The sequence below is a fragment of the Pongo pygmaeus genome, chromosome 2 (genome assembly GCF_028885625.2).
Source record: "Pongo pygmaeus isolate AG05252 chromosome 2, NHGRI_mPonPyg2-v2.0_pri, whole genome shotgun sequence".
Taxonomy (NCBI): Eukaryota; Metazoa; Chordata; class Mammalia; order Primates; family Hominidae; genus Pongo; species Pongo pygmaeus.
Genome location: NC_085930.1, coordinates 102,200,120 through 102,226,671, shown reverse-complemented (window position 1 = coordinate 102,226,671; position 26,552 = coordinate 102,200,120). Strand labels below are relative to the sequence as shown.

Below are 26,552 nucleotides of genomic sequence, written 5' to 3'. Positions count from 1 at the left end.
TCAAAGTCAAGGCAAAAGTGAGTCTTTTGTCTTGAGGAATCAGGCATGATGACAAAGTATGAAAAGTAAATTGGGAGACTAAAATTAACCCTGGAAAATGTTATTCTAAAACAGTAACAGCAACCAAAAAATTTTTCTTCAGTTGGGAAAGGCTTTCTCAGGAGAGATGGCTCTGTAAAAACCTATTTACTTTGCCAATTATCACTTGATTTCTTGTTCAGTTGAATAAATATTGTTCTTTGAGAGGCAGCATCTTTGCTTCTTTTTCACATTCTAATCCTAGTTCCCAAGTAAAAGTTGATTCTGTCCTTGTAGACAGAAACATTTGCAATGGAATGGAAATTAGCTGTGGTACATAGGATCTAGTGCTTCCCAGGGTTGGCTTTGCAGGGCAGTGACAGTGGTCTGAGCTTGCCAGCCAGTCACTTGCTCTTGCTTCCAGGCTTCAGAAGGAGGGAGTCTCTTTGTTCTTCTCATTATTATGAAACCAAAGAAAAATATCACAAATTTATTTATTTATTTTCATTATTATACTTTAAGTTCTGTGGTACATGTGCACAACGTGCAGGTTTGTTACATATGTATACATGTGCCATGTTGGTGTGCTGTACCCATTAACTTGTCATTTACATTAGGTATATCTCCTAATGCTATCCCTCCCCGCTACCCCTACCCCACAACAGGCCCCAGTGTGTGATGTTCCCCACCCTGTGTCCAAGTGTTCTCATTGTTCAATTCTCACCTGTGAGTGAGAACATGTGGTGTTTGGTTTTCTGTCCTTGCGATTGTTTGCTCAGAATAATGGATTCCAGCTTCATCCATATCCCTACAAAGGACGTGAACTCATCCTTTTTTATGGCAGCATAGTATTCCATGGTGTATATGTGCCATATTTTCTTAATCCAGTCTATCATTGATGGACATTTGGGTTGGTTCCAAGTCTTTGCTGTTGTGAATAGTACCACAGTAAACATACGTGTGCATGTGTCTTTATAGTAGCATGATTTATAATCCTTTGGGTATATGTCCAGTAATGGGATGGCTGGGTCAAATGGTATTTCTAGTTCTAGATCCTTGAGGAATCGCCACACTGTCTTCCACAATGGTTGAACTAGTTTACAGTCCCACCAACAGTGTAAAAGTGTTCCTATTTCTCCAAATCCTCTCTAGCACCTGTTGTTTCCTGACTTTTTAATGATCGCCATTCTAACTGGTGTGAGATGGTATCTCATTGTGGTTTTGATTTGCATTTCTCTGATGGCCAGTGATGATGAGCATTTTTTCATGTGTCTTTTGGCTGCATAAATGTATTCTTTTGAGAAGTGTCTGTTCATATCCTTTGCCCACTTTTTGATGGGGTTGTTTGATTTTTTTCTTGTAAATTTGTTTAAGTTCTTTGTAGATTCTGGATACTAGTCTTTTGTCAGATGGGTAGATTGTAAAAATATTCTCCCATTCTGTAGGTTGCCTGTTCACTTTGATGGTAGTTTCTTTTGCTGTGCAGAAGCTCTTTAGTTTAGATCCCATTTGTCAATTTTGGCTTTTGTTGCCATTGCTTTTGGTGTTTTAGTCATGAAGTCCTTGCCCATGCCTATGTCCTGAATGGTATTGCCTAGGTTTTCTTCTAGGGTTTTTATGGTTTTAGGTCTAACATTTAAGTCTTTAATCCATCTTCAACTAAATTTTGTACAAGGTGTAAGGAAGGGATCCAGTTTCAGCTTTCTACATATGACTAGCCAGTTTTCCCAGCACCATTTATTAAATAGGGAATCCTTTCCCCATTGCTTGTTTTTGTCAGGTTTGTCAAAGATCAGATGGTTGTAGATGTGTGGTATTATTTTCGAGGGCTCAATTCTGTTCCATTGGTCTATATCTCTGTTTTGGTACCACTACCATGCTGTTTTGGTTACTGTAGACTTTTAGTATAGTTTGAAGCCAGACAGTATGATGCCTCCAGCTTTGTTCTTTTTGCTTAGGATTGTCTTGGCAATGTGGGCTCTTTTTTGGTTCCATATGAACTTTAAAATAGTTTTTTCCAGTTCTGTGAAGAAAGTTATTGGTAGCTTGATGGGGATGGCATTGAATCTATAAATTACCTTGGCAGTATGGCCATTTTCACAATATTGATTCTTCCTATCCGTGAGCATGGAATGTTCTTCCATTTGTTTGTGTCCTCTTTTATTTCGTTGAGCAGTGGCTTGTAGTTCTCCTTGAAGAGGTCCTTCACATCCCTTATTAGTTGGATTCCTAGGCATTTTATTCTCTTTGAAGCAATTGTGAATGGGAGTTCACTCCTGATTTGGCTCTCTGTTTGTCTGTTATTGGTGTATAGGAATGCTTGTGATTTTTGCACATTGATTTTGTATCCTGAGACTTTGCTGAAGTTGTTTATCAGCTTAAGGAGATTTTGGACTGAGACAGTGGGGTTTTCTAAATACAATCAGGTCATCTGCAAACAGGGACAATTTGACTTCCTCTTTTCCTAATTGAATACCCTTTATTTCTTTCTCTTGCCTGATTGCCCTGGCCAGAACCTCCAACACTATGTTGAATAGCAATGGTGAGAGAGGGCATCCCTGTCCTGTGCCAGTGTTCAAAGGGAATGCTTCCAGTTTTTGTCCATTCAGTATGATATTGGCTGTGGGTTTATCATAAGTAGCTCTTATTATTTTGAGATATGTCCCATCAATACCTAGTTTATTGAGAGTTTTTAGCATGAAGGGCTGTTTAATTTTGTCAAAGGCTTTTTCTGCATCTATTGAGATAGTCATGTGGTTTTTGTCTTTGGTTCTGTTTATATGATGGATTACGTTTATTGATTTGCATATGTTGAACCAGCCTTGCATCCCAGGGATGAAGCTCACTTGATCGTGGTGGATAAGCTTTTTGATGTGCTGCTGGATTCAGTTTGCCAGTATTTTATTGAGGATTTTTGCATCAATGTTCATCAGGGATATTGGTCTAAAATTCTCTTTTTTTGTTGTGTCTCTGCCAGGCTTTGGTATCAGGATGATGTTGGCCTCATAAAATGAATTAGGGAGGATTCCCTCTTTTTCTTTTGATTGGAATTGTTTCAGAAGGAATGGTACCAGCTCCTCTTTGTACCTCTGGTCGAATTCGGCTGTGAATCCATCTGGTCTTGGACTTTTTTTGGTTGGTAGGCTATTAATTATTGCCTCAATTTCAGAACCTGTTATTGGTCTATTGAGGGATTCAACTTCTTCCTGGTTTAGTCTTGGGAGGGCGTATGTGTCCAGGAATTTATCCATTTCTTCTAGATTTTCTAGTTTATTTGCATAGAGGTGTTTATAGTATTCTCTGATGGTAGTTTGTATTTCTGTGGGATCGGTGTTGATATCCCCTTTATCATTTTTTATGCATCTATTTGATTCTTCTCTCTTTTCTTCTTTATTAGTCTTGCTAGCGGTCTATCAATTTTGTTTATCTTTTCAAAAAAAAACCAGCTCCTGGATTCATTGATTTTTTGAAGGGTTTTTTGTGTCCCTATCTCCTTCAGTTCTTCTCTGATCTTAGTTATTTCTTGCCTTCTGCTAGCTTTTGAATGTGTTTGCTCTTGCTTCTCTAGTTCTTTTAATTCTGATGTTAGGGTGTCAATTTTAGATCTTTCCTGCTTTCTCTTGTGGGTATTTAGTGCTATAAATTTCCCTCTACACACTGCTTTAAATGTGTCCCAGAGATTCTGGTATGTTGTGTCTTTGTTCTCGTTGGTTTCAAAGAATATCTTTATTTCTGCCTTCATTTGGTTATATACCCAGTAGTCATTCAGGAGCAGGTTGTTCAGTTTCCATGTAGTTGAGTGGTTTTAAGTGAGTTTCTTAATCCCGAGTTCTAGTTTGATTGCACTGTGGTCCGAGAGACCATTTGTTATAATTTCTGTTCTTTTACATTTGCTGAGGAGTGCCTTACTTCCAACTATGTGGTCAATGTTGGAATAGGTGTGGTGTGGTGCTGAGAAGAATGTATATTCTGTTGATTTGGGGTGGAGAGTTCTGTAGATGTCTATTAGGTCCATTTGATGCAGAGCTGAGTTCAATTCCTGGATATCCTTATTAACTTTCTGTCTCATTGATCTGTCTAGTATTAACAGTGGGGTGTTAAAGTCTCCCATTATTATTGTGTGGGAGTCTAAGTCTCTTTGTAGGTCTCTAAAGACTTGCTTTATGAATCTGGGTGCTCTTGTATTGGGTGCATATATATTTAGGATAGTTAGCTCTTCCTGTTGAATTGATCCCTTTACCATTATGTAATGGCCTTCTTTATCTCTTTTGATCTTTGTTGGTTTAAAGTCTGTTTTATCAGAGACTAGGATTGCAACCCCTGCCTTTTTTTGTTTTCCATTTGTTTGGTAGATCTTCCTCCATCCCTTTATTTTGAGCCCATGTGTGTTTCTGCATGTGAGATGGTTCTCCTGAATGCAGCACACTGATGGGTCTTGACTTTTTATCCAATTTGCCAGTCTGTGTCTTTTAATTGGAGCAGTTAGCCCATTTACATTTAAGGTTCATATTGTTATGTGTGAATTTGATCCTGTCATTATGATGTTAGCTGGTTATTTTGCTCATTAGTTGATGCAGTTTCTTCATAGCATCGATGGTCTTTACAATTTGGCATGTTTTTGCAGTGGCTGGTACCGGTTGTTCCTTTCCGTGTTTAGTGCTTCCTTCAGGAGCTCTTGTAAGGTAGGTCTGGTGGTGACAAAATCTCTCAGCATTTGCTTGTCTGTAAAGGATTTTATTTCTCCTTCACTTACGAAGCTTAGTTTGGCTGGATATGAAATTCTGGTTTGAAAATTCTTTTCTTTAAGAATGTTGAATATTGGCCCCCACTCTCTTCTGGTTTGTAGAGTTTCTGCTGAGAGATCAGCTGTTAGTCTGATGGGCTTCCCTTTGTGAGTAACCCAACCTTTCTGTCTGGCGGCCCTTAACATTTTTTCCTTCATTTCAACTTTGGTTAATCTGACAATTATGTGTCTTGGAGTTGCTCTTCTCGAGGAATATCTTTGTGGTGTTCTCTGTATTTCCTGAATTTGAATGTTGGCCTGCCTCGCTAGGTTGGGGAAGTTCTCCTGGATAATATCCTGAAAAGTGTTTTCCAATTTGGTTCCATTCTCCCCATCATGAATAGGAACAGAACCAGTCTGCAGCTCCCAGCGTGAGTGATGCAGAAGACAGGTGATTTCTGCATTTCCAACTGAGGTACTGGGTGCATCTCATAGGGGCTTGTCAGACACTGGGTGTGGCCCACAGAGCAGGGCGGGGTATCACCTCACCCGGGAAGTGCAAGGGGTCGGGGAGTCACCTTTCCTAGCAAAGGGAAGCCGTGACAGACAGTACCTGGAAAATCGGGACACTCCCACCCTAATACTGCACTTTTCCTATGGCCTTAGCAAAGGGCACACCAGGAGATTATATCCTGTGCCTGACTCAGGGGATCCCACGCCCACGGAGCCTCTCTCACTGCTAGCATAGCAGTCTGAGATCAAACTGCAAGGAGGCAGTGAGGCTGCGGGAAGGCGTCTTGAGTAGGTAAACAGCCTGCCTCTGTAGACTCCACCTCTGGGGGCAGGGCCTAGCTGAACAAAAGGCAGCAGAAACTTCTGCAGATTTAAACGTCCCTGTCTGACAGCTTTGAAGAGAGTAGTGGTTCTCCCAGCACAGAGTTTAAGATCTGAGAACAGACAGACTGCCTCCTCAAGTGGGTCCCTGACCCCCCAGGAGCCTCCCAGTAGGGGGCGACTGACACCTCATATGGCAGGGTGCCCCTCTGAGACAAAGCTTCCAGAGTGAAGGATCAGACAGCAACATTTGCTGTTCTGCAGCCTCCACTGGTGACACCCAGGCAAACAGGGTCTGGAGTGGACCTCCAGCAAACTCCAACAGACCTGCAGCTAAGGGTCCTGACTGTTAGAAGGAAAACTAACAAACAGAAAGGACATCTACACAAAAACCCCATCTGTACGTCACCATTATCAAAGACCAAAGGTAGATAAAACCACAAAGATGGGGAGAAACCAAAGCAGAAAAGCTGAAAATTCTAAAAATCGGAGCACCTCTTCTCCTCCAAAGGAACGCAGCTCCTCGCAGCAATGGAACAAAGCTGGATGGAGAATGACTTTGACGAGTTGAGAGAAGAAGGCTTCAGACGATCGGTAATAACAAACTTCTCCGAGCTAAAGGAGGATGTTTGAACCCATTGCAAAGAAGCTAAAAACCTTGAAAAAAGAGTAGATGAATGGCTAACTAGAATAAACAGTGTAGAGAAGTCCTTAAATGACCTGATGGAGCTGAAAACCATGGCATGAGAATGACGTGATGCATGCACAAGCTTCAGTAGCCGATTCGATCAACTGGAAGAAAGGGTATCAGTGATTGAAGATCAAATGAATGAAATGAAGCAAAAAGAGAAGTTTAGAGAAAAAAGAGTAAAAAGAAATGAACAAAGCCTCCTAGAAATACGGGACTATGTGAAAATCTACGTCTGTTTGGTGTAATACCACAAATGTATGACATGGGAAGTCATTAAGAAAAGAAGCTCTCCAAAGCACACAAACCCATGAAGCCCACAGTAGGAGTGATGGAGAGAAGCCCACAGTAGGAGTGATGGAGAGAAGCCCACAGTAGGAGTGATGGCTGTATGGCACAGTGAAAAGATGCAGTGACCACCTGGGAAAAGCCTTGGCAGATTGTGGAGGGAAGTGGAGTAAGGTTGCAGCAGGCACAGTCAGACTTCACCTGAAGTATTCAGAACAAGCCCTCATTTCCAGGGCAAGGGAATTAAGGCCACCTAGCCAGTTCATGGCCAAGCTAAGTTTGGTGCACAGATCTTTACACTCACCAGCCCTCACTCTCATGCCCATTCCACTGCCCATATTGCCTCCCTAGCATGGACTCTGAGGTCAGAAAAGGGGAGCCAGCATTTGAAAGCAGACATTTCTAGTACTAAATAGGACAAATGAACCAAAAGATTGGTGCATGCTGAAGATTTGTCAGTATGTGAAGGCTGCAGACATAGAGAAGGAGCAGTGATATGTGTTATCAAGAAGGCACACTGAAAGACGGCCTTGGGAATAAGAAGAAAAGAAACCCTGAGCTATGAATGCCACAGTTGAGGTTGGCATTTACAGTGTCTTCAGGTAAATAGTCCTGAATAGAGCTGCAGAAACAGATTCTGTAATCCCTTCTGGTTTTGTTTTTTTCCCTAACCTAAAGTGTCTCTAAGATATGTTCTGACATATCTAAGACTTTATCTGGTATTCTTGCTGAGGACAGATCTCTGAATCATGATGACTGATAAACACGGAAGGCAACCAAGGATGGACATTTGAACTCAATTGCACTCTGACATTGGTCAGACACTTCCTCTAGGCTGTTCCAAATACTTAGTGTCCTGAAAAGAAGAAAGAGGAGGAATAAGCAGGCTCTGCTATTGGGGACCTCACAGGCTGGCGGTTACCACCTTTTCCTTCCAGCCGTTGACTGATTTATTCACCTATCAAGCTTTTACTGAATGCTCAGTGAGGAACCTGCATGGCTCTTGCCTTGGGGACAGGTGGTGCACTATGTCAGTGCTGAATAGAGAGAAATTATCTTCTCCTTGTTTGGAAATAACTCATTTTTACTTCAAATGCCTTGGTTATCTGTTGCTGCGTAATAAACCACCCCCAAAACTTCTTAAAACAATCTATTATCATCTCTTATTCTGTGGGTTTACAGGGCTCACTGAGCAATTCTCACTTGGTGTCAGATGACACTGGCTGGAATCATTTAAAAGCTCAGCTGGGCTGGATATTCGAGATGGCTCACATACATGGCTGGCAATTCATGCTGGTGGTCAGCTCGGGGTGCGACTGGGGCTGTCAACTTGAGCTCCTACATATGACCTTTCCTTGTGACTTAGGCTTCTCACAGCATGGCAGCTGATTTTCCCCAGAGAAAGCATTCCAAGAGACCCAGGAAGAAGCCTTAAGGCTCCTTTTTACCCAGCCTTGGATGTCCCAGGAAGTCCCCACATTTCTGTTGTCTTCTCAAGTCACTAATGTCAACCCAGATACCAGAAAGAGGAATGAGATTACACCTCATGTTGTAAGGAATGGCGTGTGTGTTTTGGGACGGTAGGTGTTGATGGTCACCATTTTTGAGATGAGCTGTCACAATGGCCAAACTCAAGAATATCACACAGAGGAAGGCTGAGAGAAGCCCCTTCCCTTTTGGGGGTAAACATTAAGTGCAAAAATAAACAACTGGGCCCAAAGAGAATAGTGACAAGATCAGAGGCAGTAAGAAAGAAAGCAAGTCCCTTCTAGACCACAACTTCCATACAATCCATGTGCAGGCTCATCTGGAGGAAGGTGCAGGTCCTACATCTATCAAGCACAGTATTAGGCCCTGGGAGACAAAATAGAAGGGTCTGTATGACATGGCATCATAGAGAAAGACTGATACTTTCAAATGTATGTAATAGGTGTTGCAGTAGATGCACTCTGAGCAAAGAAGGGAGGAAACAGTCCACTCTGTTTGAAGTTTGTGTTTGGTATTACCAGGGAGAGGAAAGCTTTCGTAAAGGTGATCTTGAGGGAAGTCCTTTGCATTGGGGTTACTTCCCCCACTCCCAAGAGTGGTCATGAGACCAGTGGTCTTCCTTGCCATACCCATCGACATTGCTGTGATTCCTGTTGCTTTGGAAATGTCTGAGAGGAATGGCCTGCAAGGCCCCTCACACGGATCAGGATATTGAGTATGCAGATGTGGGGTTTTCTTTATGAGCCAGGCTGTGAGCTCCATGAGGTGAGAGACCATGGACAACCTGAGCAAGACAGTATACCAGGTTCCAATCACATGCTTGGTGTGGAATAGGCATTAGATATGGGTTTGATGTTACTGAGTTGGTCTAAAGGTGCTGTGTGTTTTTCGGTGCATACTGAACAGAGAGTAGTCCTGTCTAGAGCTGTGGGCTGCAATGCTCAGGAAGCATTCTGAGAGTTTCTTGCTGGGAAAGCACTATATCGGTCAGTGAGAATAGGTGCTTTTTTCACCTAAACTCTTGTGAGTTGACAGCTCCCCCTGCTGATCAAAAGGCTGATTGGAGCTAGGAAACAGGGATTTTGAATAATCCTTAAGTAATTCGTTGACACTGGGGTTTACTAGACTACAACTCACATAATTCAGAAGTCCCATGAACACAGAAACCCTTGTGTTGTTCAAATGTTTTCATGAAAAGTAACCATCACCTTCACCTACCATGGGATTGGCTGCCCAGGGCAGAGGGCAGGGGGAGGGAAGTGAAGTGGTAGAGTTAAAAATTTTAGTGGTGGCACAGAGCACCCCTTTGTGGCCACCATAGCCCAGAGAGACCACCATAACATGAGTCTGAATCTTCAGCAGAGCCCCTGAGCCCTGGCTACAGCCTTCAGGCTTCTGTATCTCCATCCTAACCTCGTCACACGGATCAGGATATTGAGTATGCAGATGTGGGGTTTTCTTTATGAGCCAGGCTGGCTGTGAGCTCCATGAGGTGAGAGACCATGGACAACCTGAGCAAGACAGTATACCAGGTTCCAATCACTTGCTTGGTGTGGAATGGGCATTAGATATGGGTTTGATGTTACTGAGTTGGTCTAAAGGTGCTGTGTGTTTTTCGGTGCATACTGAACAGAGAGTAGTCCTGTCTAGAGCTATGGGCTGCAATGCTCAGGAAGCATTCTGAGAGCTTCTTGCTGGGAAAGCACTATATCGGTCAGTGAGAATAGGTGCTTTTTTCATTTCTCTTTACATAGCCATCTTCTTGAGGTTGCCTAAGAGTACAGGTTCTAAAAGAGAACATAGAAACCAGTAAAATCACAAAATAGCAATTCAGGTCGAGTTTAAAAAATCATATTTTAGTCATTCTCTTACAAGTGAAAGGACATTTTTTAACAACTGGGTCTTAAAGCCAGCCCTGAGGTTCTACAAACAGGATCACTCAGACCAACTGTGGAAAAAGTTACATTACTGGTATTTATTATGCTGACTTCTTCAAAGTATTTTAGCTTCATCTTCTTGGACTGAAATGAATACAAGAGGAATTTCTCAAGGACTCCTGTGGCAAGCTGGCTGAAGAAGACGTATTTTTAGCTGTGTCCTGACAGTGCTGGCACTGCACACTCAAAAGAAAGCCCCAGAGACCCTGAGTTCCAGAGACACAGAGCCTCTAGGAGCTGCAGATTGACCCCAGCTGCAGATTCAGCTGGAGCCCATGGGTTGGTCTAAACTACCCAACTTCACTCAGAGGACACCCCAGAGAGGGGTTTCAACCATAAGAGCCAGGCAGAGGCTTGAGGTCCAGGTGATCCTCCTGTGAGGGGGCTCCAATTCCCCCAGTGGTTTCTCATGGATATGCGGGTATCTGGTACAATGAGCACATTTGGAGGGCCTTCCAAATTACCCATTCCCCCAGGAAAGCCAGCAAGTTACTCTTACTGCTTCTGTGGAAGATCTTCTCAAGGACCATGGGTTGACAAGTTCCTGGACCTATGGCTATGGCCTGAATCCATGGGGACTGAGTCACACCACATGTGGCATGGTGTGGCCTCCATAACAGTCCCTCAGACTAGGGGAAATCACTGCAGAGGCCTCACAGGAGTAGAACTTGAGTCAAGTCAACTAAAGAGCCTGAGTTAAAGCCCCATAATTTCCACATTAGTTCCATGAACCCTGAGTTCACGGAAGGGCAAGTGTCACAGAGCAAAACCCCGGAGAGCAACCTGTGTGCAGAGCCCTGGCCCCCAGCCAGCCTGGCTCTAGGGCTGCAGTAGGACTGGCAGGAAGGCAGAGGCCAGGTGCTGGGACCTAGAATCTGGGAGGGAGAAGCCTCTGAGAAAAGTTGGTAGGGAGCCAGGTGAGAACAGGGCCAGTGGTGTCAGGAGAAGGTAAGTGCATAAAGACACAGTATGTCAAGTAATAACAGTGTGGCTATGTTATCTGAGTGTCTCTGTCTCTGTGTGAGTGTCTCCATTGCAAACTGGCCTGTTCCCCAGGAGAGCCCAGCATACAGGCCACACCCATTTCCTGATAGTGCTGGATGCAGGGAGCTCCTAGCCACCCTGCTCCAGTTCTTAACTCTCCTCACCCTCTGCTTCTGAGCATGGTGGGGGCTCTGTCAGCGGATCTGCATCTCACCAGCCTGCCGTATGTCAGCCTTGGCTGGGACATGAGGTGCAGCCACTGCCACCATCTAACAACCAGGCTCTGCTTCATTCCTCCTGTGCTTGCTGAGTTCATCCTCACCCTAACTGCAAGGGACACCTACTCTGGTTCCCTAGTCCTGAGGACGCTTGACTGCTGGACCCTCCATCTGTGGCTTGTCATCTGTGCTTGATTGTTCTCACTTGGTTACAGGCTCTCCCTCTCTGCCAGATAAGTACCGCCATGCCCGTGAAATGATGTTGTTGCTGCCCACATACCGGGACCGCCCAAGCAGTGCCATGTATCCAGCAGCCATCCTGGAGAACGGACAGGTAATAGACCCACCACACTGACTGTCCTCTGCTGCAAGTGTGTTAGCCTGTGCTTCCCTCCTTGCATTTGCTGGGCCTTCTGCATTGTCCTACATGCCTCTCTCATTCCGCTGTAAAATCCCGCAAAAGGCTGCTGGGCTCCTGGATGTGGAGTGCAGTGAACCTGAGGACCAGCAATCCAGACAGAGTGTAGGCATGAGTAGAATGGTGGCAGGAACCACCGTTGGAACCAGCATTGCTCATGTAGCTATCTGTCCTTCCCACCAGATTCCTGGACTCCTCATCCCTAAACAGTCTAGCAGAGTTAATTGGTTCTTTGCAGCCTGTTCTGAGAAGGCAGTGGTGGACACATTGGTCTGGAAGATGTTCTTCCTCCCTATTTGTGGGGCATCCTCACTGGAGCAAACTCTGCCTCTTTTATTCATCCATCCAACTGAAGTCCCTCACTACCTGCTGGGGCTGTTCTACATGCCATTTGCACAGCTCTCCAAATGCTCTGCTGGGGACCTTGATGAAGAAGCTGTAGGGATTAACTCCCTCCCTTGGGCAGTCTGCCCCTGCCCTTCTATCAGGGTCCATAAAAGTCACCTCTCAGTGACCATTACCTAGCCTCAGAATGCCAGGAGTTTCTTAGTGGTACCTCCCTGTGCATGATTGGCTCTGCCAGGCAGAGGGATGAGGTCTGCTTGGCAGCTGCCCATCAAAACAGCAAGTCCTGTCTGTGACTCTAGGCTTGATACTGTCCTTTTCTCTACCTTCGGTGCTAGCACAGGCCTGTGCAGGGCCTCTCCAGGAGGCTAAACCTGTCAGTGCTCATGGGGAAGTGGGGATCTCTCTGGCCAGAAAAAAGGATGCATACCGATGCTCCCAGGTAGCTATGTTCTGTTTCTTGGCCCTACATAAGACAGCCTGGGTCCTAGCCAGATACTGGAGGATGGTATCGCAAATATTGTGTATAGAAGCATTGAGAACCAGACACCCTGGACAGTCTTTCCTAGGGCTGGCCTGGAGGTCTCAGTATATCTCAAGTGTGAGCTGTGCCACTGCTTTGTTTTCCCTGTCTGATCTTGTAGTGTCCTGTCTCTTGTGGCCCATAACACTACCTTCCAAGATATAACTGGTTGTTTTCACTCGCTATAATGTTTATCTCCTTCCTTCAGCCGCCGAATTTCCAGCGAGCCCTGTTCCAGCAAGTGGTCGGAGCCTGCAAACCCTGCAGTGATCCCAATCTGTCTGTGGCTGAAAAAGGTATTGTTCCCCAGGTGGCCTTCCCCTCATGTCTGTCCCCATCCTGAGTGTCTGACTCTTGTCCCTGAGTACCAGCTGGCCAGGGCTAAGCCATACTTCAACACTCAGGTCTGTCTGTCTGTCCAGAATTCTGACTAGTTCTTGTGCTATTTAACCAATGTCTGGCTTGATGCTAAGGTTTATATCCTGTATACCTCCTTCCTCAGGGCCTGCCCTCAAAGAGGTCCCAGCTGCCTCCTGCCCTGAGCCCACCTTTATGGAAACTTGGGCTTCTGTGTGCAAACTGTAGACAACTACTTCCCTAGACTCCTCCCAGCCACCCCTAGAATTCAGCAGGCCTTGTGGCCCCTTTGGTCCCTCTCAGCTTGGGCCCTCAGGGATCTTTCCTTGGAGCTCAGAACAGGCCGTGGCCAAACAAGCCCCAAGAGGAAGGGGAAAGACATGCTATTTCCCAAAGACAGGCTTCTCCAAGTGAAGCCCAGGGTGCCCCAAAGGAGTCCAGTCCTCCTGTAGCCACTCTGGCCAGCAGCTGCTGTGAATCCATCTTTTATTGCAAGGCCACCAACCGTACTGTGAGACTGAGCAATCCTCCTTAGACATGTGGCTGTTTAGAGAGTGGGGATTTTACCCTGTGTTCTGCTTCTGCAAGCCGATGGAAGAAGCAGACTCAGACCTCAGACACGGAGATCTGAGTTAATTTTAACAGAGTAATACTAAGTGCTGAGCCTTCCTGCCACCCAGAACCTGGCCTCATATCCGCCCCTCTCCTCACAGGTTCTCTGCCTAGCTGCTCCATGTATTGGAGTTTAGGGCATATTCAGTTCCCACCAATACAACCTGTCATCCCCTATTCCATCAGAACACGTCCCTCCAAAGCTGTCATCATCACGTTATCATCGTATCTGTTCATCAAGTGCTATGTGCTGTCCCCACTGTTATGCTCTGCCTTTGCTCATCATGGAGGACATACCTCTGTGTCCTCTTTAAAGAGACAAAACACTGATGGGCACTGAAGCTGGGTGCCCCGCCACAAAGGGCCTGGAGACTGGCTGAAGATGCCATCATAGCTTCAAGGTTGTATATCCCGAAAACATGCAGCTTCTTGGACTTGTGCACCTGTGACCCAAAACAGAGTGCCCTTTTCGCCTGGAGGGCCAGAATCCACAGTGGCATTTCTTCAGCTGAGATGCAGAGCAACGTCAGAAGTAGCCAAGAGTCTAGACAGGCTTAGAGCTCAAACAAGTGCTGGTGGCCAGACCAGGACCCTAGCCCAACCAGACACATTAGCGCCTCAGGCCAAGGCCAGACTACGACTACATCAAGGAGCTGGACATGCCCACCCCTAGGTGTGGAAGGAAAGGAGGGTTGTCTCAGAACAGAGGCTGAGCCCAGAGCAAGCATAGCCGTACCACAAGGCTAGCATTTAGAAGGCAGCTAATCAGACATTTGCCCAGTGGCAACACACAGGCCAGAGTATAGCTCCCTAAGTCTCTTCCTGGATCCTCCAGGGCAGGAACTGTACATACTTGTCATCATTCTCTTGTCCGTCAGGGTTCTGAGTCCCATGAGGACTACATCTCTCACTTACAGGTATCTCTTTTTGCCATGTAGTGACTCCCAGATCAGGCAAGCCTGCCTTCAGGACCATGGGCTATGCACTGGCGGCCTCAGGCCAGTGCTGGACAGTTGTTAATGGTGAGGGAGGGAGGCGACAGGATACACTTGGGATCACCCCTCTTTTCCTAGGATAAGTCATTCTATATTAGCCTTCCCTCTAGCCCCAGTGCACTTGTGCTACATGGCAAAGGTCTACTGGCCCCACTGCTCACAGACATCAGGCTGCAGGGCAAACTTGATGGCTTCTGGTTTATGTGGGAGTCACTCAGGCAGGCACCCTTTTGTAAACCATTACAGCCCTGTAAGCTTTCTTCTCCCGTAGACTTCCTGCCCTAGAGCTCCTTTGAGCACTTGTGAGTGAACATCTGCACCCCATAATTCTTCCAGGGCTAGGTGTGCATCTGAGATCCTGGGCTGTCAGAACCCCTTTAGGGAAGCTGCCCAGACCCATTTCCAAGCTTCCTATTCCCTGATATTTCTTTGGTGGCTTTTTATGGAGAAGGTACTTTTTTTGGCAGAGAGGGGAAGGTACAGCGAGCCTCAGCACCAAGAAGCTCATGCTGCATCTTGTAGAGAGTGTGGGTGAGTGGGCCTGTTCTTGGGATGGCTCAGGCTCTCTAAGGAGGCTATTTGGTGAAATCCACCTGATGCTCATCAGATGCAGAATTCTTTCCTCCTTTCAGGCAACAGCTAAGTGTCTTGCCTGCAACTCAATCGCTGGCACACCCCTCCTTCCTGCCGCCAGCCATCAACCATACCAGGAGATGGGGCAATTCTCAGAACTGAGGCTGTTTAGACAGTGGAGTTTTACCCTGTATTCTGCTGCAAGCTCACGCCAGTTCCTGAGCAATGAGGAAGAAGAGGATGATGGATGTCACAGTCTTATCCCTGGACAGCTGAGGGGGCCCAGCCCCTCTGGCCACATCCTTTTCAAAGGACAGATCTAGCTTCTTCCCTTCCAAAGCCTCTCAGCTCCCATTAGGCCCTGAAATTCCCATCTCTGTGTCTAGACCAGGAAGAACCCAAACCTCAGCCACCTCAGGCTCAATGTAGCTACCACAGCCTTAGAACAAATCCAGTGACAGCACCTGGATTGTGAGCCGCTTCTCTGCTGCTAATAGCCCAAAGGGGAGAGTTGCCTGGCTCCAACAGAGAAAGGACATATTTCTTTTTGCTGGTATTTGTTCTCTAGGAGGAGCTGGCCAAGAGAATTCACATGTCCACTGCTGCTTCTGCAGAGTGGCACCCTCAGACCCCAAGGTCCAGCCATCATTCCTCTCTCCTCCTGAAAAGTCTGTCATCTCAACTGTGGCTGAGGGGACAGTATTCTGGCAGTGGACTCCTTCTTTAACACAGAAGGGCACTCTGTGCTTCCGTTTATCCTGGGCCCACTGCACGCCTGCATCCATGGCATGTGGGTGCTAGGAACTGGGGTTCCGTAGACGCCAAAGGGTACTCATCAGCTCCACAGCCCTCCCTCCTCCTGTTAGGAAGCAGTGGGTCCAGCTGGATCTGAGCTGCAGTTTCTTCCAACAGGTACCTGTCCTTGTTCCCTGCTTTTCCCACTGAGCCTGGGCAGTAGGAGAGCTGACTCTAGACTTTGGCAAGGAGCTCTTGTCCTGTGCTCTCTCTATATCCTCTCATTCTCATCTCTACTCTTCTGTCCTGTTTTCTCTTCTCCTCCTGGCAGATCCCAGAGGCTGCAGGCATTCACTCCTTGCTGCACATTCAGCTGTCTCATCCTCAATACTCTTTAGACATAAGCTCACTCTGTTGCCCTCCTCTTAAGCAGCTTCAATCCCTGGCCACTCTCCCCTGTGGGCCACAGTGCCTTGCTTGGCCAGTGTTTTGAGTTCCAGGTGCTGGCATGCCCCACATGTGTGCTGGATACGTGGGGCACACTGGAGAAGCCACAAGCTGTACTTCTCCCAGAGGGTGGCTCGAGAAGTAACCTCCCTTCATGCCATCTGTTTCCACCCTTCAGCTGTGCCAGCAGCCCCCAGCAGCTGGAGTCTGGATAGCGGAGCCCAAGAGGCCCAGCCCTTCCTGTCTGCCCATATGGGGAGCATCCTGGCCCCCCCAGTGCCTCCCCGAAGCCTGCTGCATGGTAAGAAGACCTCCAGCGGGTCCCCCAATAGTCCCTGGTCTCAGACTCTGCTCAAGGGCCACAGCAACAGCCATCTAAGCTGAGAAGATGAGCCATTCTCTGGGCCGACTCAGCCAAAGCCAAAACACCCCCACCACAGGAAGGATCCTGCTGGGCTTTGGGGTCAGTGAGGTTTCCGAGTACAGCAGGTTAGCTCAGGAAGGCCATCCCAACCAGAAGGCCGAAGACAATGGAATTGACTGTGCCAGGCACACTTCTCACCAGACTGTCTCATCGCCTAGCAGTGGGCTAGAGCTGCCGCTGCCTGAGGCCTGTTCCACAGACTCTGAAGCACTCAACTTTTCTGACTTCCTGTGTGGAGTGAGTTTCTTTTACCCCAGCAGCCTGTGTTTTGGAGAAAGCCAGTGTAAAGAGAGGTTTATCCATAGCCCTCAATGCTGAGGGGTCCCCAAGGGACTCTTCTCATGCTTGCCCAGTTGGCCCAGCAAGATGGTGCTGGCAGGAAGCCTGTACAGGGCCCCCCGCTGAGGCTCTGGTTCTGTTCCCTTTGCAGGTCATTACTCCCTACACTTTGACGCCTTCCACCACCCTCTGGGTGATACCCCCCCAGCCCTCCCTGCCCGGACCCTGCGCAAGGTAATGTACTGAAGCGGCAGCCCCACCAGGCTGTGAGATGAGTCATCTCGTCTGCTCTAGAACCACCCTTGGGGTCTACAGGAGGAACTGGAGCCCTCCCCTTCACCTCTCTCCCCAGCCTGGCAGAAGCTGGGGGTGGCCAGAGCCACACTTGAGCTGCAGGTGCACACTTGTGTCCTGCAGCAAATGTGATGGGGGCAGGGAGATCAGAGGGTCCTGCAGACAACAACACACAGTACCAAGAGTGTGTGGGCAGTGAGCACTGGGAAACCTGGGGGCTCTCAGCCAGCACCAAGGTATCAACACACCGTAGTTCGCTAGCTAAACAAATGTTCCTGTGGTGGATCAGAGCATTTCAAACTAGAATTCAGTAAAAGCAAGAACTTTATGAAAAACTCAGGAGAGTAAAATTTCCTACCTGTTAGCTTGTCTGCAAATTGGAAAAGACTGAGTCTATCACAGATTTTAGCAGCAGAATACATTCCTCTGGTCCATGGCCCACCAGGGTTCTTTCTGCCCCCCCTCAACAGGCCTGATGACCAAGCCTTTATGTCAGTATCCCAGAGCCACCGACAGCAGCCTGGGACCTGGGACCAGGGGGCACCAATGCCCAGCAGCCAGGGCAGGGCAATTTTTTGGCCACAGAAATGCAGATGATTCTGGAGTTCCACTGGCTTGGGGGTGGTGGGAGGAGCTGGGAGCTTGCTGCTGAAGAAACAAGAAACATGCTGTTGATGAGGGTTAAAGTTCATTCCTAAGCAGGCTCTTGGTGTTCCCATGGCGGGCAAGTCAGCCTGTCTGGAGAGAGGGATTCTAACATACCCACCCTTTCCTTCGCAGTCTCCTCTCCACCCTATCCCAGCCTCCCCCACAAGCCCCCAGTCAGGTCTGGACGGCAGCAACTCTACGCTGTCCGGCAGTGCCAGCAGCGGCGTGTCCTCCTTGAGTGAGAGTAACTTTGGGCACTCCTCGGAGGCCCCACCTCGCACTGACACCATGGACTCCATGCCAAGCCAGGCCTGGAATGCTGACGAAGATCTTGAGCCACCCTACCTCCCTGTCCACTACAGCCTCTCTGAGTCTGCCGTCCTGGACTCCATCAAGGCCCAGCCATGCCGAAGCCACTCAGCCCCAGGGTGCGTCATCCCTCAGGACCCCATGGACCCGCCTGCGCTGCCACCCAAGCCCTACCACCCGCGCCTGCCGGCCCTGGAGCACGATGAGGGGGTGCTGCTGCGTGAAGAGACTGAGAGGCCTCGAGGCCTGCACCGCAAGGCTCCATTGCCTCCTGGGAGCGCTAAGGAGGAGCAGGCCCGCATGGCCTGGGAGCACGGCCGAGGGGAGCAGTGAGGGGCAACGAGGCGGCTGGGATGCCGCCCTCAGTAAGCAGCTTGCCAATCACTCCAGGTCTGAAAAGCAAGTCCCCCAGCCCCACCCCAGGGAGCCAGAGAGGCTTGGCACTCAGGAGAGAACCACCCCCAAGTCTCCGTTCTACTGCCGTGAACTCATGTGTTGCCATGTACAGAGGCCACAGCAGCATGAAGGGTTGTGGCTTCCCTTTTTATTTTTTTACATTTCCATTTCTATGGGTTTTCCTTTCTTTCCTTTATGCAGTAGATGCTTTCTTCCTCCTGCAGTTCTGGACCATGTGGAGCTATATGGAGAAATTGCACAGACAGAATCACTTTGCCACACTGCAGGGCCCAGGAGTGGGAGCCCAGGCCCTCCCTCCAGGGTAGAGATGCACAGAATGGAAATTGCACTAAGGACCTCTTCCTTTGCTGTATGGACAGAAGAGTTCATGGTTGCATTCAGGGATTGCAAAGACCATATAGACATGTCACAGGTGGAAAAAGGGCCACAAGCCGTTTTGCACAAATGCCTGCCCACCTGCCCCTCTTCCATCCAGGAGTGTGCTACTGAGGGGCTGGCTGGACCAACCTGCTGGCTCAGGCATGTGAGTGGCCTAACTGCATGCCCAGGGCACTGCAAGGGTTCAATGGGCCAGCTGTCTCCTACTCCACCTTGGATTTTTCTCTCCATCACATTATTTCTGACCATTTGCTCCCTTCCATTCTTGAAACACCTCATGCCCCACAGGAGCCCCAGTGGTGACTGGATCTGCAAGGGTTATCTCCCATCCTCTGGGGTTTGAGTGGAGGTATGGAGCCAGAGGGGCTATCCTAGCTACCTTCCTCCTAGGGGGAGCTGGTCCCCTTCCTATGTGGTAGAGAGACTGATGTAAGAGTGTGGGGTGTGGCAGGCGCCGGAAATCCTCGAAGCTTTCAGAAGCGTCCAGAATGCCTACCATCAGCTCCTGAATCAGGGATTTTCAGCACTACCTCTGAGCCATGGGGTTGGCTGCCCAGCCAGGCTTCCAGGCCCTGAGGACATGTGGTCAGGTTCAGCAGGCTCCTGGGTAAAAAGGGTGGGAGGGGGCTTCTCCTTTTGGAAGCAGATAGCCATGCAGGTAGAACTGTCATCTCCCAAGCGGCCACATACAGCAACCCACTCCAAGCCATGGGGACCACCACTCAGGGTTCGGGGCTGGCAGGAGGGTAGTTTCTCCAGTCTCCCCAGTCTGTTGGTGTCTTTACGGGAAACTATAAAGCAGAGCAGTGGTGTCTTTAGAGGAAACTCATTCAAGTCAGGGCACTGATTTCCTCTGTTTATTATTTGGGGGGATAGGGTCAGGTGGGTATAGTAGTACTTTACCAGGGTGCTTTTAAGTTACTTTAAAAAAAAAAAAAGCCTACAAAATATTTTTTTCTTTTATTTGCTCGAGTTCACATTAATGATGGTCACAAGGCTGCCTTGTTGGGCAGGCGTGTTGCCCCCAGTTCCTCTTCTGCTGGCCTGTGTGACCACAGCCAGGCCCTGGGCCTGAGCCCCTTGTCCCTTCTCCACTGCCCCTTTCCAGACAGTAAAGGCCATGGTCAGTGTGTTTTTCTCTTGTAAACAAACCCCAGCTTGTTTAACAGAAATGGTAATAACCTACTGGGAAAGATGGAGGTCTAAATTACCTCCAGGGTTTTTCTGGGGGTTTATCACCAGTGTGGGTCCCTTCTGATACCACCAGGTTCACTCCAGGCAGAGTGGCGTGGAAGGCTGCTGAGGATGTGGGTCAGTCACAGCAGCCCTCCCCTCAAAGGGCTGGCCTGCTTCTCAACCTACATTCATTTGCAAGCTTCAATCTCTGGAGGACCATCTGGTGTTCACAGGTGTTAGAGGGTTAGGGGTTAGGGGTTAGTTTTGGATTTGATTCATAGGTAGAAGGGCTTAGATTTTAAGGCACTTCTGAACGTCAATCCCTGGACAAGGCAGTCATCACATAAGAACAGCTACCTTCTCCACTTGGTGGCACAAGAGGTAGGGAGCGGAGTATGGGTTCATTTGGCTTCGCATTATGCAAGGTGAAACTGTTTGTTTTCCCTCTCCATTTTCCCTAACTGAATGAAAAGGACACATTCTGAAATCCCTTTTGTTGGAGAATTAGTCAGTCTGAGGGGAAATGGGAGGCCAGAGATGAGAACCCTTTGAAAAGATTGTAAAATACTGATTTTCATTCTTTCAAGCTTATTTGTAAATACCTATTTGAATGCTGTGTATTTGTACAGGAATTTGAGCAAAAAATGTATAGAGTGTGATGTCCAATTGGTATTCAGCACTATAAATGTGTTTTTAACCTCCCGCATTCTGTGCTTATTTAAAACAAGGAAACTTCTAACCATTTCTTTTGTGTATTCATGTTTAAAGAAAAAAAGTGATTTAAAAATGATCTTACCTGTAGCAGAAAAGCAAAGTTAAAGGAAACAAAATTTGTACCATTGTCCCAAGAGGTATTTTACTGTATATATTGTGTTAGCATGTTCAAAATCCAAAAAGTAATGTGAATTTTAGATGTAAATATCTGCCACTTGATTTTTTCCCCCCTTTCCCCACTTCCTTGACTGCTGTGATGTGAATTAAAGATAAATACGTGATACTGATCCACTGAATTCACTGAATGGGAGCAGAGGATGTGCCCCTCTCCAACCCTTGTCGCCGGGCTCCAAGCCCTTTTTAGCCCCATAGACATGTCCTTTTTGCACTGAGTACAGCAAACCCTTCCCGCATTCTGCCTTCAAGGCAGGCAGCCAGGAGGGCACTTGAAAGGAGGGCAGTCGAAAAGGAAACATCCTCCAGTGCTTCTCTAGTGATTCCCGGGACCCCACTCAGGAGGCCCCTAGGCAGCCGGGGAGCCCGAGGGCCTAGCCGGGGAGGCAGGAGGAGGCTGGCCAGCCACCAAGCCACGCTTCAGAGCTTGTAAGGGCACCTCCCGAGCCCCTCACCTTCCCACTCTGAGGCGACCCCATGTCCTTGACCGATGATCCGGCCCGGGTGCTTCCCTCCATGGTCTAGAGTGGCGGCCCAGCTTTGAGCTTGGCGCGCCTTAAGCCCTTCCTTCGGATGTCCCGCAGTCCGTCCACTCCACACGTCTCCTATCAGCCTATGCACGGCGGGCTCCGGTCAGGTGGAGGATCAGCAGGTGGGCTTTCAAAGGTTGGGCCCGTTGCCCACGCGAATGAAAGAAGAAAAAAGAAAAGCAACTTCTTTGAGCCTTGCCTGCGGGCGGCCGCCCGCCCTTCCTATCTAACCTGTTGTCTTGGCTGACCCCAGAACTCCTGCACCACGAGTCGGAGTCCGGGCGAGGAGATCAGCAGGGTTTTTCGAGCGAGCCTGGGGCCCAGGGCAGGGGTACGCGGGTCAACAGATGGAAGGCGTGGCCGAACCCCATTCAGCTAGCAGTACCCAGCCTCAGCCAGAGTCTCTGCCCTTACCCAAGATGGCGGCCCACACCGCTTCCGTCGCTGCTGTAGTCGCTTCCTGCGGCCGGCCCGGGTTCAATCAGCGGCCGACAACTGTCTAGGGCTCAGACACCACCAGCCAATGAGGGAGGGCAGCGTGGAGCCGCCCGTCTGGGCTCGCGGCTCGTGGACCAATGGGAAAGTGGCGTGTGGGAGGGCGCCGGGGGCCCCCCGCCAATGGGGAGCTACGGCGCGTGGCCGGGACTTGGAGGCGGTGCGGCGCGGCGGGTGCGGTTCAGTCGGTCGGCGGCGGCAGCGGAGGAGGAGGAGGATGAGGAGGATGTGGGCCACGCAGGGGCTGGCGGTGGCGCTGACTCTGAGCGTGCTGCCGGGCAGCCGGGCGCTGCGGCCGGGCGACTGCGAAGGTGCGGAATAGGGGGCCTGGGGCCGCGCTCCGTGACCGTTCTGGGGGCGGCGCTGAACCCCACAACATCACCAGACGGCCGGGGCCAAGAGGGCGGGGGCGGGGGCGACAGCAGGTCCCAGTGGGGCCTGCATGAGGAGGCTCCGGCGCCCGCCCTAGTAAATCTTCCCTGGCCCTAGAAAACATTGGTCCGACGAAGAAAAGTTGAGACTAGATCCCGTTGAAAACTTGGCCTGAAATCTACATCACGCCTGAGTTATTGTCCCCACCACCATCTAGAGGTTACCGCTCCCCGTCCGGCGTCGGGAGCTCCAGGGCTGGCCGTGGGTGCTGGCACCCTGTCTGTTGGGATCACGAAGCTGCACCTCTGGGTCCGCTGTTGTATTTGGAAATTAGCAGCAGCATTTTGATCATTTTTCTCTTCACCTTCCAGTCTCTCTATTTATGAGGTCACAGTGAGTCCCGTCTCAAGGACACGTGTTCACCATGGGCTTAAACTTGATGAAAGGAGCAGGGAGGAGTCGTTTATAGGTCATTGGGTGATGCTTGGTCCTTTGATGCCCTGGGTGTACCAGGGGACTCCCCGCCACTTGGAACCGGGTTCTGTCTACCTGTAGACACCTGAGAAAAATCGGTGATGGAAAAGCTTACCTTTAATAATTCATCTCCGTGTCTCCTATTAAAATTGCTGGCGGAGTTCTTTCCTGGTGGATTGGAACAGCTTGGTGATTGCTGAGCATCTCCCGTCCCTCTCTTTTCCAGTTTGTATTTCTTATCTGGGAAGATTTTACCAGGACCTCAAAGACAGAGATGTCACATTCTCACCAGCCACTATTGAAAATGAACTTATAAAGTTCTGCCGGGAAGCAAGAGGCAAAGAGAATCGGTTGGTAAGTAGCTGGTGACCCTCACCAACTGGCCCTGGCTCATGTTAACCCTCGGCTTCACCAGCCGTTTGATAAAAGGCCTTGCCCACCTCTCTATTCAGGAAGCCAGCTACTCTCTCCATAAACTAATGTGAGGCTGAAGTGCTTCTATGTCCTTCCCAAAGCGACAGGTGTTCTGCAACTGTTATTTTTTTTTTTAATCCTGTTAGTCTTTATTAAGCACCTACTATGTGCTGGGCACTGGGAATATCAGGGGAAAGAAGTGACAGTCGGGCACACAAATAATGCAGTGTCTGGGTGTCATGAAGAAAATGGACCAGCAGGTGCTGATTTAGAGTGGCCAAGAAGTCTCTCTGAGGAAGGGTTATTGAAGTGGGGTAAGACCATCCCATACAGGGAACAGCAGTGTGAGTGCCCAGAGGCCTGAAAGAGTTTGGCATGTATGTGGACAGGAGAAGGTGACAGGGTGCGCACAGGATAAGCAAGGGCTGAATCTAAGACAAAAGCCCTAGTGAAGCAATGGGTTTTCTAACTTGAATTTCTCTGGCAGTCTCTGGCTTTTCTCTCTGTTAAAGGTTTGAACCCTGGTGACACTTAAATTCATTTGGTGACTTTCAGCTTGGACTGAGCATGTGTTAAGAGTCCAGGGTTTACACTGGCTGAATGTGACTACCAGTACAGGCAGGGCACCGAAAAACGCAGCTGTGGGCCAGGTGCGGTGGCTCATGCCTGTCATCCTAGCACTTTGGGAGGCCAAGGTGGGAGGATTGCTTGAGCTTAGGAGTTTGAGATCAGCCTGGGCAAAGTGGTGAAATCCTGTCTGCACAAAAGAAATTTTAGGCTAGGCGCGGTGGCTCACACCTGCAATCCCAACACTTTGGGAGACCGAGGTGGGTGGATCACCTGAGGTCAGGAGTTCAAGACCAGCCTGGCCAACATGGCAAAACCCTATCTCTACTAAAAAATATAAAAATTAGCCAGGCATGGTGACGGGCGCCTGTAATCCCAGCTGCTCAGGAGGCTGAGGCAGGGAGAATTGCTTGAACCTGGGAGGCGGAGGTTGCAGTGAGCCGAGCCAAGATTGCACCACTGCACTCCAGCATGGGTGGCAGAGCAAAACTTTGTATAAAAAAAAAAAATTTTGTTTTAATTAGCTGGGTGTGGTGGCCCACACCGGTAGACCCAGCTAGTAGTGTGGCTGAGGGGGGAGGATCACCACCCAACAGATTGAAGCTGCAGGGAGCCGTGATCATGCCACTGCATTCCAGCCTGGGCGACAGGGAGCCCTATCTCAAAACAAAAGTAAGGCCCTACAGAGAGATGATGTTTCAGGGTGTCAGTATGTTTGGAGGAGATGGCTCTCAAGCACCTCCTGAAGGCCACTGTCCTTTCTTGCTCCAGTGCTACTATATCGGGGCCACAGATGATGCAGCCACCAAAATCATCAATGAGGTATCAAAGCCTCTGGCCCACCACATCCCTGTGGAGAAGATCTGTGAGAAGCTTAAGAAGAAGGACAGCCAGATCTGTGAGCTAAAGTATGGTGAGTATGGCTAGTCCTTTCTTAATGAATGCTCTGCACCTTCTGGGTTTGTTTCCCATCTGGGAGAGGAAAATGATGAGCTAGAGTCATGAGTGGATTGTATTGTATGACAGATGGTGCTAAATGATGGAGGGCTCTGGCATGGAAGTGGGTGGAGGTCAGAATAGGCCTTTTTGAAGGAGGTGAGGATTAGCCAAGAGGCCAGCTGATGGAAGAGCATTCCAGGCAGAGGATACAGGCAGGATAAAGGTGTCCAGTGGCATGGCAAGTCAGAGAGCATTGCAGGCTGGTGAGGGCTTTTAATCTGCGTGAAGTTAGGAGCATTAGGAGTTTTTGAGCAGAGAAGGGACATGGTACGACTTGGGTTTAACAGGCTGGTTCTGGCTGCAAGCTCTGAAGCCCCAGTGATCTTTACTATTCTGAAAAGAAACGCTATGTCCAAGCATGCAAGCCCAAGAGTTAGGAACTACAGCATCTCTCTTGCTAACTGGGTCTCTGGTTGTACATAGTCCCAGTCTTCAGAAACAGTCAGGGCCTCTTCTGAAAAACTTGAATGGCCAAGGACCTGTGTTCGCCTACTTGTGTCTTCCTGGTACAGGTCCAGTTGGCTCCAGGTCACTGTGGTCATGGAGAGTAAGTTCCTAACTCAAGGGCCTGAGCAGGGCTGCTCTTTGTCACCAGCCTGGAGCTTTTAGTATGTGGTGACTATGTCAGAGGCACTTGGAAGATGGGAACCACGTTTCTTCCATAAGGACAGTGTGGCCTCTGTCCCTATACTTGTTCACACTGCATATCTGTAGTAGACACAATATGTGGCCAGCCTTCCTGGTGAAGAGGCTAGTTCCCTCTTGTGGGGGCAGTAGGCACTGACATGCCTGTAAATGTGTCTGGAAATGTTTCTTTGTCTGAAACTAGTAGGGCTGGTTTGACTGTTCAGGGAGTGACATATTCTGGGACTACTGGGGGACTGCAGGTGTTCCACCCAGCCAGTGACTCTCCCTGCTCTCTCCTCCAGACAAGCAGATTGACCTGAGCACAGTGGACCTGAAGAAGCTCCGAGTTAAAGAGCTGAAGAAGATTCTGGATGACTGGGGGGAGACATGCAAAGGCTGTGCAGAAAAGTCTGACTACATCCGGAAGATAAATGAACTGATGCCTAAATATGCCCCCAAGGCAGCCAGTGCACGGACTGATTTGTAGTCTGCTCAATCTCTGTTGCACCTGAGGGGGAAAAAACAGTTCAACTGCTTGCTCCCAAAACAGCCTTTTTGTAATTTATTTTTTAAGTGGGGTCCTGACAATACTGTATCAGATGTGAAGCCTGGAGCTTTCCTGATGATGTTGGCCCTACAGTACCCCCATGAGGGGATTCCCTTCTTTCTGTTGCTGGTGTACTCTAGGACTTCAAAGTGTGTCTGGGATTTTTTTATTAAAGAAAAAGAATTTCTAGCTGTCCTTGCAGAATTATAGTGAATACCAAAATGGGGTTTTGCCCCAGGAGGCTCCTACCAGTTTATGCTTTCCAGTTGCAGAGTTTGGCGGGGGTATTCGTTCCCATTTATCTCTCAACCCACCAGTACTGAAAATACCAGAGCAGGACATAGGGGCTGGTGCCAGCTGATGTGTGTGGGTGTGTGCCACTAGAGGGCAGCAGGCACTCAGCAGAAAGGAGGTGAGGGGGTGGGTGCTGCACTTGATACCCTGCCCTTTGATACAGTATTTGTCTTACCCACCCAAGACAGCTGGAGGCCACAGTTCTAGGAGTGAGTCTGGGATACATTGGAGGGCCTT

General features: G+C 48.7%; 2 protein-coding genes across 11 annotated transcripts in view; both read left to right on the top strand.

Moving 5' to 3' along the window:
* DOCK3 (dedicator of cytokinesis 3) overlaps positions 1–21,110 on the top strand; it is a 739,703-nt gene extending 718,593 nt beyond the window's left edge. For 4 of the 10 annotated variants that reach the window (XM_054483636.2, XM_054483635.2, XM_054483637.2 and 1 more), the window contains 5 exons: positions 11,394–11,512; positions 12,673–12,760; positions 16,362–16,484; positions 17,038–17,120; positions 17,961–21,110. In XM_054483636.2, the coding sequence (XP_054339611.1) occupies positions 11,394–11,512; positions 12,673–12,760; positions 16,362–16,484; positions 17,038–17,120; positions 17,961–18,470 (923 nt within the window). In that variant the 3' untranslated portion in view covers positions 18,471–21,110. The remainder of the gene's footprint in view (positions 1–11,393; positions 11,513–12,672; positions 12,761–16,361; positions 16,485–17,037; positions 17,121–17,960) is intronic. The other 6 variants (XM_054483639.1, XM_054483642.2, XM_054483641.2 and 3 more) reach the window with 3 other exon arrangements.
* An 860-nt stretch (positions 21,111–21,970) lies between these two features.
* Positions 21,971–26,210, top strand: MANF (mesencephalic astrocyte derived neurotrophic factor). The gene is made up of 4 exons (XM_054483643.2): positions 21,971–22,332; positions 23,094–23,221; positions 24,620–24,761; positions 25,777–26,210. The coding sequence occupies exons 1-4, from the start codon at positions 22,050–22,052 to the stop codon at positions 25,959–25,961; spliced, it is 738 nt and encodes a 245-aa protein (XP_054339618.1). The 5' UTR covers positions 21,971–22,049; the 3' UTR covers positions 25,962–26,210.
* Positions 26,211–26,552: the final 342 nt, after the last annotated feature.